Source organism: Panthera tigris, chromosome A2 (assembly GCF_018350195.1).
Source record: "Panthera tigris isolate Pti1 chromosome A2, P.tigris_Pti1_mat1.1, whole genome shotgun sequence".
Taxonomy (NCBI): Eukaryota; Metazoa; Chordata; class Mammalia; order Carnivora; family Felidae; genus Panthera; species Panthera tigris.
The window spans coordinates 12,048,556-12,068,796 of NC_056661.1; the positions used below are offsets into that span (position 1 = coordinate 12,048,556).

At 55.8% G+C, this 20,241-nt stretch overlaps 2 protein-coding genes across 10 annotated transcripts; one reads left to right on the forward strand and one right to left on the reverse strand.

Moving 5' to 3' along the window:
- The first annotated feature begins 968 nt into the window (after window positions 1–968).
- Window positions 969–12,507, forward strand: HSH2D (hematopoietic SH2 domain containing). Of its 4 annotated transcripts, none has more exons than XM_007088332.3 (7): window positions 969–3,557; window positions 4,185–4,298; window positions 6,195–6,340; window positions 7,764–7,853; window positions 8,867–9,032; window positions 9,475–9,609; window positions 11,846–12,507. In XM_007088332.3, the coding sequence occupies exons 3-7, from the start codon at window positions 6,216–6,218 to the stop codon at window positions 12,410–12,412; spliced, it is 1,083 nt and encodes a 360-aa protein (XP_007088394.2). In that variant the 5' UTR covers window positions 969–3,557; window positions 4,185–4,298; window positions 6,195–6,215; the 3' UTR covers window positions 12,413–12,507. The 4 variants fall into 4 exon arrangements, with proteins under 4 accessions (XP_007088394.2, XP_015395960.2, XP_015395962.2 ...); XM_015540474.2 differs by having other exon boundaries at window positions 6,195–6,281; window positions 8,856–9,032; XM_015540476.2 differs by lacking the exons at window positions 969–3,557; window positions 4,185–4,298 and having other exon boundaries at window positions 6,248–6,929.
- Window positions 12,508–13,216: 709 nt separating this feature from the next.
- On the reverse strand, window positions 13,217–20,241 carry CIB3 (calcium and integrin binding family member 3). Of its 6 annotated transcripts, XM_042978472.1 has the most exons (7): window positions 20,045–20,241; window positions 19,806–19,840; window positions 18,002–18,113; window positions 16,423–16,570; window positions 15,376–15,461; window positions 14,445–14,532; window positions 13,995–14,064 (listed from the first exon to the last, which is right to left on the reverse strand). In XM_042978472.1, the coding sequence occupies exons 1-6, from the start codon at window positions 20,180–20,182 to the stop codon at window positions 14,464–14,466; spliced, it is 588 nt and encodes a 195-aa protein (XP_042834406.1). In that variant the 5' UTR covers window positions 20,183–20,241; the 3' UTR covers window positions 13,995–14,064; window positions 14,445–14,463. The 6 variants fall into 6 exon arrangements, 4 of the variants coding, with proteins under 4 accessions (XP_042834404.1, XP_042834403.1, XP_042834406.1 ...); XM_042978470.1 differs by lacking the exon at window positions 14,445–14,532 and having other exon boundaries at window positions 13,217–14,064; XM_042978469.1 differs by lacking the exon at window positions 14,445–14,532 and having other exon boundaries at window positions 13,962–14,064; window positions 15,266–15,461.

Here is a 20,241-nt window from a genome sequence, read left to right on the forward strand (position 1 = left end):
TCGGCATTCCCCGCCTGAGCACCGAGGGGACGCCACGCGTGACCCTGAGAACGCAACCAACCACACACGGTCCACCTGTGATTGGGGCATCTGTCTGCCTCTGGGCCCCCGGGCAGCCCCCCCGCCCCCCGCCCCCCGCGTCCTCTTCCCTCCTGCTGTCTCCAAACTGGATGTTCTTTCTAGCTGAGATTTTTTATTTTTCCAGATCTGTAGTGCCATGAAGTGATTCCGTCTTTGATTTCCAGCGGCAGACCCAGGTGCTTGGGAGCCCGTGCGCACCTCTGGCCGGACGTGGCCAAGAGCGTGAGGCCGCGCTCGGCGCTGGCCGAGGCCCAAGGCGACAGGCTGGCCGCATAGCAGTCGGAGTTGGTTTTAGCTGCCGTCACCAGGTTCTGTTGTGACAGTTCTGCCCTCCTGTAGAGACTGTGCAATTGGACCAGGTAGCCAGGTCGGAGCGGCGTCACCAGGGAGCCTTTATTTTTTCTTATCCTTCCCCCCCACTCCCCGCCACCCCCCCCCCCCCCCCCCCGCCCCAAGCTGCTGTCAGTCCAAGCCATTGGCGTTGTAGTTTCTTCTTTTTGGAATTAAAACCAACATACCAGCAATAGTCTGCTCTCCCCTGAAATTTCTTAACATGCTCTGTTTACATTGATAAATGCACTTAAGGAAAACAAACAAATTAAAGCTCGTTTTAAAGTTAACGGATTTTTTTTTTTTTTACAGCTTATCTTAGTTCTTTCCTTAGTTTTAATTTCATCAGTAAAATCATAGATTGGACTAGATCAGCGTTAACGGATTTTTATGTCCACACGTTCCCTGCAGGTACGCAGCTGTGGCCAGGTGTTGGGTCCGGGGTCCTCAGGATGCCCGTTAATTTGAAAGACAGGCCTGGGGGCGCCTGGGTGGCTCATCCGGCAAACCGCCCGACCCTTTATTTCGGCTCAGGTCGTCATCTCGCGGTTTGTGAGGTCAAGCCCCAGATCAGGCTCTGCACTGATGGCACGGAGCCTGCTTGGGATTCTCACGCTCCCTCTCTCTCTGGATGGCGCATCTCAGCCTGGGATAGACACCTGTCACTGAGGGATCGGCTGCTGTCAGCATCGTGCTCATCATCGTTATTATTAGCATCGCTATTTGTTTTGCTCCCCGAGAGCAGAACCCACTTCTGTTTTTCGCATCTCGTCTCTTAACGGGGCACAAGTCACGTAAATAGCTCACGGCTCTGAGCTGTATTTGCCCCATGATGCTCCATGTCTGCACCTGTTGCCCCCCCCCCCCCCGGCCGAGTCAGGCTGGGGTCCCGGAACCTCCGTCCTGCCTTAGACCCGGCCTTTGGCTGAGAGAGGAGCTTTGATGCAGTGGCAGACAGGGAGAGATGACTCCTCGACTTTTTTCTTTTTTTTTTTTTAATAACGGCTTTATTGAGATCTAATCCACCCACCGAACCGTCCATCCACCGAAGTGCAATTCAGCGGCTTTCAGCGTATTCACAGCGATGTGCCACCCTCCCTGCGGTCCATTTTAACACATTCTCCTCACTCGGTCCCCATGAGCTGTCACTCCCCAGACCCCCTCCTCCAGCCTTCTGGCAACCATTAGTCTTTCTGTCTCTGGATTGGCCTGTTCTGGACACTCCATATAAACGGGATCGTACGCGACGTGGCCTTTTGTGTCTGGCTTCTTTCACTCAGCATAGTTTTCTAGATCCACCATGTAGCACATGTGAAGACTGCTTGGCACGGCCGAATAACAATCCGTGGAGAGGATGGACCACGGTGTTTTAATCTAGTCCTCCGGTGATGGACATCCGGTTATGTCCGCTCTTTGGACACCTCAACTGTTGTCTGTTCCGCGGGCGTGCCCGGCTTCTTCCTGCCACAGGGCCTTTGCCCTTGTTGTTCCCACTTGTGCAAGCCCGGCCTGCATGTGGACTTGCGCGACAACCGTCTCCCCGTGGACTGTGGGCTCCGGCAGGGCAGGGACAGTGCCTGTCTTGTCTTCTCCATCCTTAGCATCTAGCACGGTGCCCACAGTTGGGGCTCAGCCAATGTTTGTGGAGAGAATGAATTAACAAATAGAATGAAAGCATTGTGGGACGAACAGAACGGTTGAAAACACAGAAAGCTCAGCATTGGCAGAGCCTGGCTGTCCCACCCCCGCGTGTCCCCAGGGCTGAGAAGGCACTGTGGTCCCTACCCAGAGAGCCACCCCACATGGGGCCATGGGAGTCCTACTCGCCAGCTGGGGCCTCGAGTGAAAAGCCCAGAATGTGGCACAAGAGAGGAAGGGGCCTTGGAGTCCCAGCCCCATATCTCGTGGCTGGCTGGTCCTTTCCTGGAAGTCACTCTAGGGGCCACCTGCCCGTTCACGGTTTTGAGGACTGTGGTCACCAAGGGCTGGGGGTTGATTCTGTTGTGACATGCTCAGGGGAGGCCTTTAGTGTGTGTAAGACCACACGCCCCGAGCAGGTCAGGGTAATCAGAATGGAGCCTTCTGTGGTGGGGCCTCAGCTGGCCCCGTTTCTGGAGACTGAACTTCGTGCAAATGAGACCCCCATGGCCAGGCTTTTTAAAGTGACAGCGCCTCTAGGACAGGCGCGTGCCCCACCCCCCACCCCTGGGGCATGAGGTGGGGAGGCCGCTGACCCTGGACCAGGGCGATGGGCCCGAGGAGAGGCCCCCAGCTCAGCCCCTTTCTGCCTGAAAGAGGAGAAGGAAGTGGTTTTGCCCATGTGCCGGGGAAGGAGCTGTAGCACACATCCGGGGCTGCCTGACCCGTTCAGCGCTACTTCCTCCACGCAGGGCCCACATTGTGTGTAGGGCTCCCCAGACCGTTGCGGTGTTTGAAAATCAGAAGGAAAAAAAAATGAATACGATAATAGTGAGCGTATAATAACGAATCCAGGCTGGACTCTCTGGGTCTCAGTGCCAACACGGTCATAAAACACCAGTTTAGAGACGGTGCTTTGTTTCATTACAGAGGACGGCACAATGTGGCCCCAGCCTGTCCAGGCCTGACGCTGCCTCAGAGCCTCCTCCTAGAGCCCTCTCTTTTTGCACCCCCCAATCAAGTGAACTCCTCTCTGTCCCTAAGTGCCGCTTCCTCCCGATCACCGAAGCCCCCTCTGAGGTTCTTGCAACTCCCGTTCCCCCTTCCAGCAGGCTGTCTGCTCTGAGACATTAGCAATTAATTTCTTATTCTTCATTGCTCGCTAGATTCTGGAAGCCAGGAGGGTGGGGCTTGCACCTCTTGGGATCACCTCTCTGTCCCCCGAGGATCTGGCACACAGTAGGTACTCAATAAAGGCTGGTCACGGTCTTCACAGAGCAGGGGCCTCCCTCCACCTGCAGCTCAGCAGTTCTGTGGACTGCAGACAGCACTTGCGACCAGGTTTGTCCTGGTCCCGCCCCTGGGGCTCACCTGCTTAAGGAAACAGGAACAGCCTGGGGGCAGCAGCCCCACCCCCGCTGACGTGCAGACCCTGAACCGAAACCGAGGTTCCTGCAGGCTCCCTGCACAGCGAGAGTGAGAGCCTCGGCTGCCCAGGGGTCTCCCAGGTACGTGCCCGGGTGGGGATCCCTCAGCCGGCCACGTGCCCACTTCTGTGCCTGCCCCCTGCCGGGCGAGCCCGGGACCCCAAGAGCCTCAGCCCCATCCCAGACCTCTAGAAGACAGAGCATGGGGCCCAGGTGGGGCCAGAAGGAGGGACAGGGCTGGCAGAGACCAGAAAAGCGGGAGGAATTTTCAGTTTCCTTTGAACAATGGAGCTGGAAAAAGGGCTTTCCTGGCAGGGGAACAGCATGGGTGAAGGCGTGGAGGGGAAGAGAGCTTGGTCAGTTTTGAGTAGAGCGAGGATGTCCTTAGGGCTGTAATACGGGGGCAAGGAGATAGGGGAGCCCCAATGCCAGGGTCAGGAGCTTGAAACTTAGTGCAGATTCATTCAGCCCTAGACAGTTATTCCTCAGCAAACACCCTGCCCCCTCACTGTCCCTGCCCAGCGCCAGGTAGTGCTGGGGACCCAGAAAAATCTGAAAGAAGCTAGCCCTGGGCCCCGTCCCTAGAGGCCCTTAATATGGGGGAGACAGAGCCAGACACAATGCTTTGTGCAAGTCTCAGCCTTGGGGGCGCTCACCTAGGCCTCCTGAGCTAACCACACATATCTCCCCTTGCCAAACCAATTACAGCTGGATGGACCCCTGTGGTTATGACCACAAGCTGCACATCAGCAAGAACCCTCTGGAAACTCTGAGGAAAGAAAATCTATTGCTTGCCAGCCCCGGAGCGTACAAGATAAGCAGGTGAGTAGCCAGTAGACAGAAAGCCAGCACACATGTGCCTGGAGCTCTGCTTGTATTGGGGGCGAGGGAGGGGCCGAGGGTTTCTGGGGCTCACCCCCTATTGGTGAATTTAAAACATAAGAGAATTTAAAGTGTGGGAAGAGAGAGAAAAAGAAAGATAGAAAGAAAGAAAGAAAGAAAGAGAAAGAAAGAAAGAAAGAAAGAAAGAAAGAAAGAAAGAAAGAAAGAAAAGGGAAAATAAAAAGCAGCCCAATGACCAGTTACCTAAATCAACCAGGATCTTTAAAATAAAGGAGCCTGGTGGTGGGGACGTGGTGGTGGAAGGGGAGACAAGGAGCATCCTGGCTCTTTATCTAGTTCTGTGGCTGGCAATGTGTTTATCCCAGATAGACTTCATCGAGTTAAAGCCGATGACTTAGCAGTCAAAGCTTAAGTCAGGCACTCGCGTTAGAGAAAGAAAAGCCAACTGTCAAGGCTTCCACTGAACACAGACACTTGAGCTCCAGGAGGCAAAGCTTAGGTAGGAGCAGAGGAGAAAGTGGGAGACAGAGAAGGGTGCCAGGGCTTTAACTAAGAGAAGAGACAGGAAAGCTGCCTGGAGGAGGGGATATTTTTGCTGGGTCTTAAAGGATATGTAGGAGTTCTCCAGGGTAGAAAAAAGAACAAACCTATGTACATAACCCCATGCTAGCCATTACTGGATTCATGAATATTTATTATATACATCCAGTGCTTAGTTCTGTACCACCTGTACTTTCTCAGCTAAATATCATGTCCCCAAGCTACAGATGAAAATAAAGGCACAGAGGTGTTAAGTGACTTACCCAAGGTCACACAGCAGCTAAGTTGGGGAGCTGGGGCTTGAGCCCAGGCTATCTGGCTCTGATTCCAGGTTCTTAATTGCTTTGTCACCCTGCTTTATTAAATGCTTTCTTCTTCTGTTTTTTTTTTCAATGTTTATTTATTTTTGACAGAGAGAAGCAGAGCACAGCAGGGGAGGGGCAAAGAGAGAGGGAGACAAAGAACCCAAAGCAGGCTCCAGGCTCTGAGCCATCAGCACAGAGCCTGATGCGGGGCTCCAATCCACGAACCATGAGGTGAAGTCCAGACACTTAACCGACTGAGCCACCCAGGCACCCCTATTAAATGTTTTCTTAATAGTTCTCTTTAATTTTACTTGTCCCAGAATTCTTTGGGCCTCCCCTTGGAGGGCAGTCTCAGCATCTGTCTTCAGGTGGAAGAAAGTCAATATTGACAGAGTTAGTCAATATGCCCCCACCCTCTGGAAATAGTAACAACGACCTTCTGAAATATTAAAACATTAGATAGGGCCAGGGTGGAGGGGTGGGCCAAGTTAGGGACACGGTTAAGGCTGAGCATAAAGGGTCATGAGCAGACCATCCAGGAGGGCTTGACCCCATTACTGGTTTTGCATTGATTTGATACTCTTTTGTAAATCGGTACTATTATTTTTCTCCTTGTCATTGGCTCACAAAGTCCGGTGTTACCTTGAGCTTAAAACTGTTAAGAACTCGGGGCGCCTGAGTGGCTCAGTCAGTTGAGCATCCAACTTCAGCTCGGGTCATGATCTCACAGTCTGTGGGTTCGAGCCCCATGTCGGGCTCTGTGCTGACAGCTCGGAGCCTGGAGCCTGCTTCGGATTCTGTGTCTCCCTCTCTGTCTGCCCCTCCCCTGCTCATGCTCTGTCTCTCTCTGTCTCTGTCAAAAATAAATAAACTTAAAAAAAAATTTAAAAAAGGAAGAAAGAAAGAAACACAAGCCCCTTGCCCTGGCCAGCTAGAGGACTTGTCAAAGGAGGAGGCACCAAGAACTGTAATAGAGCAAAGTATGGGGGGTGGACCAGGCGTGACTCTCTCTTCTCTCTCCTGCTGCCAGGTAACTGCTCCCCAGGAAGCCATGAACGAAGCCGGAAAGCTGCCCCCGCCATTGCCCCCACGACTGGACTGGTTCGTGCAGACGCAGGTGGGCCAGCTGACCCAAGGAGGGGTCCCTGCATGGTTCCATGGTGCCATCTCGAGAGAGTGAGGACACATCCGTACCTTCTACCCTGCCCTTCACCCTCTTTCCTTGCCTGGGTGGGTTTTCTGCAGGATTCTGGGCTCAGCTCTGCTCCGGGTGTTAAGAGAGTAAAAAAAGAGCCCTCAGGCCCTTGACGCTTGAACGCTGCCTCTTCTGTGGACTCACTGGGTGACCAGGGCAAGTTACTTCCCATCTCTGGACCTCAGCTTTCTCTCCACAAGTGCCCACCACCCCAGCACTGCCAGGCACTCCTCCCCCAAGGCCAGGCATCACCAAGCAACGCTGGCAGGATGCAGCCTCAGAATCCTTCTTCACACAGGGCCCCCAAACAGCTGCTCTCTCTCAATGCATCAGGGACATGAGCAGCATGTCCACACCGGACAGAGTTCTGGACTTTCCACACTGGGCTGCCTTCTGAGGCCATGAATAAACTCACCTCATTAGTCACCCACTTGGTTCCAAATGAACGGAGAAAAGACTGCGTATGGCCTCCCTTGGCGTGCGGGAAATTGAGAGAACATTGTGAAAGCCACCGAGAGGACGAAGCAGGCATTGTCTCTGAGGTCTGGGGTGTGCCAGGAGGGATACAATGTGAGCCACATGTTGTAATTTTAAAGCTTTTAGTAGCTAGAGCAAAAGAAGTAAAAAGAAACAGGTGGCATTCGTTTTGATCCTATCTTTTATTCCACCCAGTATCATTTCAATAGGAGTACTCAGAACTCATTGACAATTTAGTAAGCACTCCTTTATTTTGTACTAAGTGCTCAAAATCTGGTGTCGTAGGCTGAACGGACATCTTGATTCGGACCAGCCACATTTCAAGTGCTCAGTAGCTACCCGTAGTCAGGATTAGCTCGGGTTCATAGGCTCCCCAGCTTGTCCCGTAGAAGGCCACCTTCCTGTCTGTGATCCCCAGATAATAGGAGTAATAATCATAGCATTTGGTGAGCAGTTCTCACGCTTGTGTTGCACGCATTTGATCTGCTCTCCCGTCAGTCCTGGGAGTGAGGGTTTTACTTTCCCCTTGAGGGAGCTGAAGGTCCGAAAGGGACTGATGTCAGGTGCCACACGGCTGATGAGCAGCAGAGCTGGGGTCTGAATTCCAACGCGTCGGAGAACAGGCATTGTCACCTACGACACCTTGATCCACCCAAAGATGCCTTCGGGGGGGTATTTTAGGCATTGGGAAGGCAGGCAGGGGCTGTGGGGGATGGGAGCAAGTCTGTCCTGGGGTCAAGGTCATCAGAGGCCTTCCGCCACAGCTGGGAACACCCCTGCCCCTGAACGTCCCAAGGTCTGAAACAGCTGAAAAGAAAACACGATTTTAGGTTTGTTCAGTACCGGGATGACGGGTGCACCAGGAGTCTGGCCGGTACGCGGGACAGCTGGGTCACAGTCGTCTCCCTCCCGTGTGTGTTCTTCCAGGGATGCCGAGAGTTTGCTGGAGTCACAGCCGCTGGGATCTTTTCTCATCAGGGTCAGTCACAGCCACGTGGGCTACACGCTGTCCTACAAGTAAGGCCTGGGCAAGGGACGAGGGAGGGGGCAGGAGGGCTCCCGGGCTTCCTCGGAGGGGGAAGCTTCATGCCACGACGTCTCAGAGAGCAACTGGTGAAAAGTTCAGGCCAACTCTGGCTGCAATGAGCAGCTGCAGGTCTGGCTGTAACCAGCACACGGGGGCTTGGTGGTAACTGAGCCTGTGTGTCTGAAAACAGGGGCTGCTGGGAGCCCAAGAGTGGCTACTGCCCTCGCCTAACCAGCCCCCCACCCCCACCCCCATCTACCTGGCAACTCTCTGACTCCACCCAGAGGGACGTGTTAGGGAAACTCAGGGCAGTCCAGCTCCTTAAGGCCTCAAAAGCTGATATGGCATCTCAGAAGATTCAGCCGCACAGACTACTTTTCAAAAGGATTCTAGGCCAGAGGAATAAAAAATCCAATGGCCCCACAACAGAGTGGCCCACAGGAAGAAAAGCTTAGGGCCCGAGTCACACAGTCAAAGTCTTGGCTGTGTGACCTAGGACGAGTTACTCAACCTATCTGTGCCTCCCTCGAAGTCCTCATCTCTAATATAGGAATGCTAAAATCAATTCAGAGTCTCAATGCGAAAATTAAATATGATATAGTAAGCACATAGTGGGCCGTTAATAAGTGCATCCATTCATTAACAGAGCATTTATCAAGCACCTGCTGTGTGCCAGGCATACAGCCTTAGCCTGGGGCCTGATTCAAATTTTCATTATCATTTCTGTTGATCATGTGACCCTAGCCAGGCACCAAGCTAAGCTTTTGTCTGCAGTAGCTTATTCCACTTTTGTAAGAACCCCTGAGGTTAGCCTTGGTAGCCCCAGGGTATAGATGGGGAAACTGAGGCATGGTGTGGTTAGTCACTTACCGAGTGTCACATGGCTAAAAAGCACAGAAGGCTAATGGGAGCCTGAACCGTTGGTGCTGGCGGCTCGAGGGCTGGGAGACGGGGACGGAATGAGGAGGAACGGAATTTTCCAGCCCCAGCAGTGTCTCCGCAGGGCCCAAAGGTGCTGCCGCCACTTCATGGTGAAGCTGTTGGACGATGGGAGCTTCATGATCCCTGGGGAGGAGAGGGTCCATGCCTCGCTGCACGCCCTGGTCACCTTCCACCAGCAGTGCCCTATGCGGCCACACGGGGACCTGCTGACACAGCCCTGTGGGCAGGTGAGGGTTGCGACCCCCGTGGGTCATAGCCGCCCCCCGCCCCCTGCTGGGGCCAAGCCCCCAGATTCATTCCCACTCATCCCATCCAGCCTCTTGTGTTTCTGTCACTCTCGTGGTCCCTGTCCTCCCACGGCCCCACCCCTCCTGCCTTGTACCCTGCCCGCACCCCACCCCCCCGCAGCTCCCCAAGCTAATTTTTCCAAGGGCTCATGTGCGGGTGGTGAGGGGTATAACCTTGGCCGATCTATAGGAAAAGAGTATTTCCCTATAAGGCTTATGGTGGGGGTAGAGGGGTGTAGCCCTCAAAAGCCAGCGTGGGAGGGGCATGCTTCCTGACCAGGGCCGTGGGCAAGGCAGCTCCTGAGCCCACCACCCCCAGTTTGTCCGGGACCACCGCGTCCCCCTCCTTGGGGCGGAGCTGCAAGTCCCCTCTGCCCCGCAGAAGGACCCAGCGGACGTGGATTATGAGGATCTCTTCCTTTACTCCAATGCATTGACTGAGGAAGTCACCACCCCCACCCATGGCCCCAGCAAACATCAGAACCCTTCCTCCTGTTCCACGGTCGCACCTGAGGAGGTATGTGACGGAAAGCTGGCATCTCCCACACGGGAGGGGCAGGAGCAGTGGTGGTCAACAGCTACCAGAGGAGACTTTCTAGGGCGACAATTAGATCCTATAGCTCCAACTAAAGAAGCTTCCGGTGATTTTGCAGGACCCTGCAACTAAAATCCCGGCCCAGTTCCAGCCCCTCTGCTATCCCTGCTGCTGTTCAGACACATCAAGCTAACCTCGGGGCCTTCGCATGTGCTGGTCCCACCCCAAGACCTTTGCACATGTTGGTGGCACCCACCCCAGGGCCTTTGCACATGCTGTGTGCGCTCTGCCCCCAGATTTCCTATGCCCAGCTTCTTTCTTCAATTCCTCAAGTGTCTCCCTCCCCAGCTCCAGGCTGAAAGTAATCCTCTCTGCATTTGCCATCCCATCACCCTGTTTACGCACTGCGGAGCGCTCCTCACGATATACAATGTCTTGTTTATTTGTTGGCTTTCATGTTTCCTGTCTGCCTTCCCTATCAGACTGTGAGCTCTGAGAGACCTGGGAATCTGGCTGGCTGGCTTGTCCACCCTGTCTCGTGCATATGCCTAAGTGCTCCACTAATGAATCTGTGGAGTAGGTGAATGAAGAAATGAACAAATCCCATCTCCTCAGGGCTGGTTGGACCTTCAGGAGCCCCTAACCCCCCACACAGCAGGGAAGTTCCAGCAGCAGTGGAAATCAAACAGGCCAGTGCGATGAACATCAGCGGGTGTGGGGCTAAAGCGTGAAGGGAGCGGTCAGGGAAGACCTCCCAGAGGAGATGGCCTAGGGCTGGGACATTCAGGATAAGGAGGAGTCAGCCACACACAGAGATGCAGGGAGGGTGTTTCAGGCAGGGAAGAGAGCACATGCAAAGGTCCTGAGGCTCTGTATGTTTGGAAAACAAAAGAACAACAAAAGCCAGTGTGCGGATGGAGCGCGGTGAGTGCAGAGGAGGTCACCGGGAAGTAAGGGGCCAGGATCAGGAGGAGACAATCACGCAGGACCTCGGGGCCAGGGTGAGGACATGGGGTTCTTCTATCCCAGGTGTGCAGGGGGACCCGCCATGGGAGAGCCTGTGGCTGCCAGCTGCAGAAGGGGGTGCCTGGGGGCAACGGTAGAGGTGGCAGGAAGGAGGCAGGGACTGTCCAGGTGGGAGGGACCGGAAAAAGATCTCTAGGGGTGGAACAAGAAGATATTTGGGACATTTTGGAAGGGAGCTTGCCGATGGCTTGGAGGGGGAGGGAGAGGAGAAGCTGGACGTTGTCGTGGTTTGAGTCCCTGGGCCCTCCATTGTTTGGGAGGTGATCCCAGGACGTACCACGGGGGGAGCCAATGGAGGGCGTCTTAGCGAACAGGTTCCCCTGTAGGCAACCAGGGCTCAGTCTCCCAGGGAAGTCTGGGACCCTGCGTGGAACTGCGCACTTCAGTTATCCCACCCTAGGGGTGAGGAGCTGGGGCATTGATCCCCCAGCTTCCAGTAGCCACTGGTCAAGCGCTGTTCCTGGGAGAGTTGAATTCTCTGGCACTTGTGGCCTGCCGGTGTGGCCAAGGAACGACCCCAAGCAGAGTCCCCACTGCTGGCATTTGGGAGCGGAGCTGGGGGCGCCTGCGTGCCCAGGGCAGAGGGATACGGATGCGGCGCTGTCGGCCATCTGCCACAAACGTCACCTGGTTTTGGCCTGAACAGCCGGGTAGATCAGGGGTCAGCAAACTAGGGCCCGAGGACCACATCTGGCCAGTTTCCGTATGGCCCTGCGTCCCGGTGCCCACGAGCTGAGCGTGGCTTTCACGTTTTCGAAGAGTGTTGAAACAATGAAAACCCAAAGTAATATCTCGTGCGATATTATTTCGTGAAAGTCGGACGAAAGCCAAATTTCCACGTCCATACGGTTTTCCTGGAGCGCGGGCACACGTTCTGGTCGATGTGCTATCCCTGGCCGCTTTGCTCCGCGACAGCAGAGCTGGGGAATGAGACAGAGGCTGTATGACCAACGAACCTGAAAACGTTTGTCCTCTGGCCCCTTGTGACAAAAGTTTGCCAATCCCTGGAGGGGGGGATAGTGAAGCTGGTTATGGGGATGGGAGGGATGGGGCGTGGGGTCAGGCTTGGGGTTCACCTGGGGTCCTTCTCAGCCCCAAGATGCCTGAGTGGGACCCGTGTCCCAACCTCCAGGGCAGATTCAGAGGTTTGGCGGGCGGGATGGCCCCAGGTCTCACCTGCGCTTGGTTTCAGACCTCAGGAAGGCCCATCCTGCTCCATCGGCCAAAGGGAAGGAGGCCATCGGCAAAGACAAGCAGAGACCCCAAGGAGGAGGCCACTTCCTCCTGCCCCCCGAGAGCCCCCCTTGAGGAGGCCTGCCAGAAACTCTGGAGAAACTTCAGGATGCTTCCCGAGACGGGCAAGAGGGTCCAGCAGCAGCTGAAACCCCACTCGGCACCTGTGAACTTGTCTTCGCTCTGGAATGCTGGGCCACCGGCACTGGCACACAGCTCAGGGGCCAGGCCAGGTGACACACACTGGGAAGACGACGTCTCCACAGCCCGCTTTGCGGCCACGTCCCTCACAAGTCCCGCACAGTCCCAGGATCTGAGAGACGGAGGTGACCCCTCCGGGAAGGCCTCAAGATTGGCCAGCGGGAGCAAGGTGACCCCGAGGGTCAGGAGTTGGCACCGAGTGGTAATGAGGGCCCTGTCCTCAAAAGCATCCAAACCGGAGACAGAAGGGTTGGCAGAAGCCCAGAGGGACTGGCTCCCTGAAGAGTACCTCACGCCGCCACCCTTTGCCCCTGGGTACTGTTAGAGCTTTGCCCTGGCTCGCTCCCACCGGACCCCTGGCTGTCTGCCCACCAGCCCGCAGGAGCCTGAAAAATGTAATAAAGACATTGCTTGGGTCCAGCCCTGCCGTTGCCAGTGGGGTGACCTGGTTACTCGAATAGTAATTATCAGTTACAGCCGGGGGCACAGTAGGTGCCAAGTTCATGATTTCTTTTACACCCCTAAGCAGACCCAGCAGGTAGGCTCAAGCTGCACACTTTAAAGAGGAGACTAAGGGTCCGAGAGGAGGACAGGCGTGGCCAAGGTCACCCAGCTTCAGGGTGTCAGCGCCTGGATTGGAAACCTGGTCAGGTGGCGCCCCTTCCCCACGTCCCCTGCACGTGGCTCAATTCCAAGTACGTCCTCGCCTGTAAATGGAGCTGCTCACTCCTTCCTCCTGGGGTTCCCTGCCGATGAAGGAGGTGAGACTTGCAGAGGGCTCGGCCCACAGTGCACACCCCGACATCGACACCAGCTCCGGGGGAAGCTTACGAGCCTCTTTCCTTTAAAGGAGGAGAGGAAGCCCGGGGTTGTGGCTGCTGGCGAGGAAGTCCCAGGTCACAGGGCTGTGTGACCTCTGGCAAGTCACTAGACCTCTCTGGGCCTGCGGGCTCATCTGGAAAATGGGGAGAGGCGCAAGCAGTCCCTCGTTCTCAGGATGAACCAGCAGGATGCACAAGAAAGCTGAGACTTCGGCTCACGGAAGGTGCTTAGTAGGTGGAGGTTGGAGAGTGGGAGTGGGGTCTAGAAACGATGCACGTGGAAGGTCCCTGGGGGCGAGTCTCGATTGCAGGAATGAGCACTCTTTGGACTGACTGGGGCTATCGATGGGGCCCCAGGGCGACCACAAGTGGAGTGAGTGTGGGGCTTCTCAAATCTGCAAAGCGTAGGTGTCTGGGATCTGGGCACAGGTGGGCCTGGGTTCAAGGCTGCCTTTGCAGACAACTTGAGGTGTGGCCTTGGGCAGATCACTCTGTTCCCTGAATGAAGGGTGACTGCTTCTCGGTCAGCCCCGCTGGGATGTCATAGGCAGCCAGTGCAATGGCAGAGAGACAGGTGCCTCGTAAACTGTAAAGTACGGTGCCAGCCTCAGTGAATGACGTTGCTGCCGCCCCCCCCCCCCCCCCCGCCCGAGGCCTCCTCTGGCAGTTCTAATCGGCAAGGAGTTAAAGCTTTGGTCCCCTTGAGAAACTGCAGGACCGGGAGGGGAGAGGGGACTTGAGAGGTTGGGGGAAGGGGTCCACGTTGGGCGGCCCTGGGGTGGGATCGCGTGGACCTGACCTCCACATCTGGTCCCTGTCCACCGAGACTCACGACTACCCGGTGCTTCCGGCCCTCACAGCGGACAGAGAGCTAGAAGTCGGCCCCTTTCCTGTGTAAATGGGGAGATCGAGGCCCACAGAGGGCGTAGCCACACCTGGGGGCACACAATGAGGGCAGAGGTGAGATCTCAGGCTTCCTGTCTCCCATCCGGCAGGTTTAAGGTGCAAAATACATCCTCCAAGCAGATGTGACTCAGTGCCGTGTGTTTATTCCCAGAACCCGGGGAGGCCGGATTCCACAGTGGAGTGACGGGTCACGCCGGCCTCCTCTGACCCGGCTTCTCCACGGTGCCCTCAGATGCGGATGTGGAAGGTGCTGGGTGCAAAGAGATACAGGGTCAGTGTCATCAGGCGAAGGGTTACCCTCCCTCATCGTTCCCCCAGACTCTCCCGCCGGAAGTCCCTGAGATAGGCAAGGAGCCATGGAAGGGGGGGAGACGGATCCTCTCAAAAACCCCAGGCCGCGCCCCCCCACCCCCACCCCCAGCTCCCACAGGGGCTGAAAGCATATCTCTTTGGATCAGTTTACATCCCGGCTCCGCCCCAGACTTGCTATGGGACTCTGAGTGAGTGGCTGTGCCTTCCTGGGCTTCAGTTTACCCCTCCGTAAAATGGGGATAATAGCCATCCCTCCCACACGGGGCTGTAATGAGGGCTAAGGGGGCGAATGCACAGGGAGCTGTCACACAGGGGTACCGTCCGTGGTAGGGCTCATTCAGTTGCCATTATCCGCGTCTCCGCTAAGACACCAACCGCGCTTCTCCAGGTAGAGGAAGGGGGCCCTCTGCGCACGTAAGGACACCGCCCATAATGACAGCCGCAACAGCAACCACAGCACGCATTGAGCACCTGCTGTGTTCCAGGCACGGCTCTAAAATCTTTCCGTGCGCTGACCCAGGGGTCAGCCAACTTCTTCTGTCAAGAGCCACATAGGTGATATTTCCAGCTCTGCGCCACGGCTCAGCTGGGTCTCGTAGTTAGAAAGCGGCCGGAGACGGTACGTACACATTCAGGCGTGGCTGTGCGCCAATAAGACCCTTGATGGACACGGAAGTTTGAACCTCATATCCCTGTCATGTGTCATGCAGTGTTACTATTCCTTAATCTTTCCCCCGCCATTGAAAACATGTAAAAGCCATTCTTAGCTCACGGGAGGTACAAAAACAGGTGGCTGGCCGTCCCCTGTATTCACTCGCTATCAGCCCTCCGGTGGGGGCTTTGATTCCGCCCAGGACTGCCAAGCACAGCTGTACCCTCTGCCCGCTGCAAAATGTTCAGAAAAGTGAGGGTTGAAGACCGGCCATGTTCCACTCACCCAAAGAGCTGCGTCCGCCCACGGGGCGTGCCCAAGGGGTCCCCGATTATCCCCATTTTAAAGATGCAGGGACTGAGGCCAGGGAGGCTGGGAATGCTCTCTAAGATGACAGATGAGCGAATGGAGGAACTTTCACCAACGGGGTCTGGGCACTAGTTCTCTAAGAGCCCCTCTCAGACGTGGAAATCGCCAGGAAGGTCACCTGAGGAAGTCGGGTGCCCGCAGGATCATGTTCTGGAAGTCTTCCAGGGAGAGCCGCCCATCGTGATCCCCATCGGCCTCGCCCAGCACCTTCTCACACACCAGGCTCACCTCCTCGGCGCTCAGCTCCCCCCGCGTCAGCTTGGTCACCGTCTGCTCCAGGTCCCACGCGCAGATGTAGCCGTCGTCGTTGAAGTCTGTGCCGCAGGATGGACGGGGATGTAGGGTGGGGGCTCATCTGGCGGCAGGCCTCTTGTCCCCACGTTACAGAGGAGGAAACTGAGGCAGCGGAGGGAACCCAGGGCCCTGGGGCAATAGCTGGAGTCTTGCTTTAGAATATTGGGCAGGGACCTGCTGGGAGGCCATTCATTCACTCAACAAGTATCGAGGAAGTGCCTCCTATGTTCTAGGCACTGTGATAAATTTCCCTCCAACCAACAAGCTTTTATTGAGCACCTACTATGTGCCGGGCGTGCGAGACAGATGGGGAAGAAAACAGTTACGGCTGCGGCCCTTGGGTCTCATCAGAGAGAAGTCAGTAAGAAATGAACAACAGATTACAGGGGCGCCTGGTGGCTCCCTCAGTTAAGCGGTCGATTCTTGATCTTGGCTCAGGTCCCGATCTCACAGTTCGTGAGACTGAGCCCCACAGCGGGCTCTGCACTGACAGTGCAGAGTCGGCTTGGGACTCTCTCTCCCCCTCACTCTTTGCCCCTCTCCCACTCTCTCTCTCTCTCTCTCTCTCTCTCTCTCTCTCCAAATAAATAAATACGATTAAAAAAAAGAGAAATGAACAGATTATGAACAAGAAGTTAAGAAGCACTGCTTCATGCTGAGAGAGAAATAGGATGTGGGGCAGAGGCTGCTTTTGACCTAGACTTCAAGGTAAGAAAGAGTCAAGGGAAAGGTGTTCCAGGCAGAGGGAACAGCAGAGGCAAAAGCCCAGAGGGAGACCGAGTTTGGTGTGTTGGAGGAAAAGTGAGGCCAGCGTGGCTGGAAAGGAGTAAGGGCGTGAGGTCAGCAGGTACCAAGGTGGGGCAGGATGGGGCCATGCACGGCCTCGAAGCCCTGTGGTGGCAGGCACAGCCCCCGGCTGGAGCCCTGGTATGTTCCCACTCCCCACCCCCACGCTCCGCCACCCCCGGGCCCTGCACGCACCATAAATTTTGAAAGCATAGTAGGCTTTGAGGTCACGGGGAGCCATTTCACTCATCACGGAAAACATGTCCAGGAAGTTGTCCAAGGTCATGTGGCCGTCCCCATCGTCAGAGAACACCTGGGCAATCCTCTGGCGGAATGGGTTGTCCTGGGGACAGGAAGCAGGGTGGCCATCCCTGACCAGGGTCTCAGGGCCCCAGGTGGAATCGCTCTCAGCACCCACCTTCCTGAAACCTTCAAGGACCTCCCCACCAAGACTTCCTCCCTCTCACGGACCCAGGAGAGGACTTCAGGTAACTCTTCTCTCTGCCCCTGAGGTCTGGGTGGCCTTGACCACCCTTCCGGCTCCAGACACAGCCACATGACCCAAGTGAGGCCAATCAGAGATCACCATCCACTAGGAGACCCTGATTGGCTCTGGAGTAGGCAGGGTGACCCAAGCTGGCCAATCAGAGGCTGCCCTGGGATGTTTTCTGAAAGACGGGGATGGAGGTCCCTGCCTTCTGTTGGTTGCAGAGCTGACGGGAGGAAATCTGCGACCACTGGGGCTTCCCTCACTATCTCAAGTGGGTAAGCTGCCTGAGACTGAAGTCTCTTCCTGGGAGGCACTGAGAGATGGAAGGAGATTCCTGAGCATGTCGAGACCCTGGTTCCAGCCATACCTGGTGCCAGCTCTACCCCTGGAGTTTTTGCTCACGTGATCCAATAGATTTTGTCCTTTTTTTTTAAATTTTTTTTAAAACGTTTATTTATTTTTGAGACAGAGAGAGACAGAACATGAACAGGGGAGGGTCAGAGAGAGAGAGGGAGACACAGAATCCGAAACAGGCTCCAGGCTCTGAGCTGTCAGCACAGAGCCCAACACAGGGCTTGAACTCATGAACCACGAGATCATGACCTGAGCCGAAGTCGGACGTTTAACCGACTGAGCCACCCAGGCGCCCCGTCCTTTTTTTTTTTTTTTTTTTTTTTTAAGTTCATTCATTTATTTTTGAGAGAGAGAGAGTACAGTGGGGGAGAGGCAAAGAAAGAGAAGGAGAGAGAGAATCCCAAGCAGGCTCCACACTGCCGGTGCAAAGCTCAGCGTGGGGCTCGAACTCACAGACTGTGAAATCGTGACCTGAGCAGAAGTCCCGACCCCTAACTGACAGAGCCACCCAGGCGCCCCTAGATTTTGTCTTTCTTGAATGAGGTTTCTGTCCCTTGTGATAAGATCCTCTCTATTCAGTCACTCACCCCACGAGTCCCCTTCAGCACCACAAACTATGTGACAAACATCCAGCTGAGAAGAACCTACGTTTTTAATGGCTCCTGCTATGCAAAGCAGGACGGACATCCCCTGAGTCCCGGCCACGCTGTAGGCCCCGTGCCACACCCTTTACCTGCCTCATCTCATTTCATCGTTCCGACAACCCAGGTTCTGAATCCTGTCTCTCTCACATCCTAGCTGTGTGACGCTGACCAAGTGTCTTAACCTCTCTGAACCTCAGTTTCTTCATCTGCAAAATGCATCCACTTCGTAGGAGTGCGGCAGGGGACCTGTTATTTTTCCCCCGCCTGCCCCCTGGCCTCGGTGTACCTTCAGCTCAGGCATGCTGCCGATAAGCTCGTAGGGCACCTTCACATCAGGACAGCTGGTATAGTCGAGGGGGACAAGCTGGGGAGCCAGGTCCTGGTAGCGATAGAAAAGCCTGGTGTGGGGAGGGAAACATCGGAAAGGGCTGGGAGAGGGGCTGGGGAGGACGTGTCCCTTCTGTCTCACTCGTGCACCTGCCCACTACCCACTGGAGGACCCTGGGTCCCCAAGAGTCATCCGCTCTGAGCCCAGTCCTCAAGCACACAGAGCCGAACACAGGCACTTCTCCCCGCTGGGGACAGGGCCACAGTGGAGAGAGGGCCCCAGAGCTAGGGGAGACTGGAGTGGGGACGCTGACACTGGGCTTTGAAGAACGCGTAGGGGCTCATTCCTAGGCAGAGGGGGATGGCAAGAGGGACAGCGCATCAGGCATTCAGAGAACCTGAGCGAGTCTATGAATCTCTGGGTATCATCACATTGTCGGCAAGACTCTGCCTCTAAAGACCCCCGTCCTCACATTTTGCTTCTCTCCCTCCATAACGGGAGGGTCTCCTAAACGGGGCAGAGCCGAGACAAAAGGCCAATATTCAGGGGTTTTTTTTTGTTTTTTTTTTTAATGCGTGAAAGGCATTTTGCAAAACAGCAAATGCCACCCGCACTGCCTGGATTGTGAGGCCAGCTCTCCACTCCAATGTCCTCACCTGCTGACGCCCTGTCTCCACCGGGGGCGCCACGAGCAGCAGCCTTGTGGAGACCATCCTTGATGAGCCAGAGGCCCCCCAAGCTGCTAGGGTTTGTTTCCGGGGGGGAGACGGGAGCCCCTGGGTCATAGGATGGCTAGGAACTCAAGGAGGGGGTAGTCCGTTCCCTGTCTGGGTCCCCTCAGGAACAGCCCGGGTTTGGGTTTCTGTATGGCCTCGAGCATTCCGCTTTCCCCTCTGAGCCCCAGTTATTCTGCTGACAAACAAGAAGCTTAGGGCAGGCGAGACGCCAGCCCTCACAGCCCTTGCAGCTCTGCCCGTCTTGCAGAGCTGGAGTGGGCCGCCCCCGTGCGAGCCTCAGTTTCCCCATGGGTAATCTGATCGTGATGGCCAGGGTGACCCTGCGAGCTGTCCTCGCCCAGACAATGGGGCTCACTGGTGAAAGGTGTGCCCATCAATAATGGATATCTGGTGCCCACACAATTGGGGCCTTGGCCCCGATCACTCTGTATCTGAACCCCGGCCGGCTAGGGTTTCACCGCTCCGAGTTCATGGGTTGGGGCCTCTGGACAATGGCTCCATGGGCTGAGCGGTCATGTGGGGTACCCGCCAACCCCTCTCGTTCATGCCAGGGAAATGCAGCAGCCTCAGGCCACCCCCCCCCCCCACACACACCCTTACATTGATTTACCTTCACAGCCCAGAGCCGACTCTGGACTCTGCCCCCAGGTTCCCAACCTCCAGTGCCAGGCTCTTCACCCTGGCCTCAGCGGGATCTTTCTAACACGCCTTCTGACATCTTTCTAGCATCTTTCTGACATGCTGATTCGTACCAGCCCCTGCCCCCGACCCCTGCTCACATACCCTCCGTGGCTCCCCATCACCCTTGGGAAAAGCCCAAGCTAACCAGCCTAGCGGCTGTGACAGTATGACAAGATGTGGCTTCTCAGCCTCCCCATCCCCGCCTCCACCCACGGACCACGGCTGCAATCCCTCCCTTCACGCTTTAACCACCATAAAGCACCCCATCCCGCCCAATTGCAAATATCACCCAGCAACAGATAGAAAGTTATTTCCAGGTCTTCCTCCCTTTCCCCCAGACTGACCTCATGATTTCCTTTCTTGTGAAGAAGGTGCAGTCCTGCGGAGAGAGATATTGGCTTGGCCCAGAGCCTGCCTCACGGGCCCCCTTCCTGTCCCTCCCACTGCACCCCCTCTCTGCACGCCGATCTGTACCAGGAACCCTTGCCGACCGCACACCCAAGACAGATGATGCTGTCCCCATTCCTCAGGCCAAGAAATCAAGGCTGCCAAACCTGCCGAGGGCCCAGCGCATCACCCCTACCTGATATGCTTCCAGCTGCTCATGAGTGAAGACTGTCTGCTTGTTGCCCATGGTGAAGGCCGCTGTCAGGGCTCTGGAACAAGCTCCCAAAGCCCCTGGTCTCCTCGGGGCCACACGGGTTGCCAGGCTGCTGCACATCAGCGTCTGGGCAAATCTCCCTGCCCTGGCTGTCACCTGCCCACCCGCCCCGTCACCCC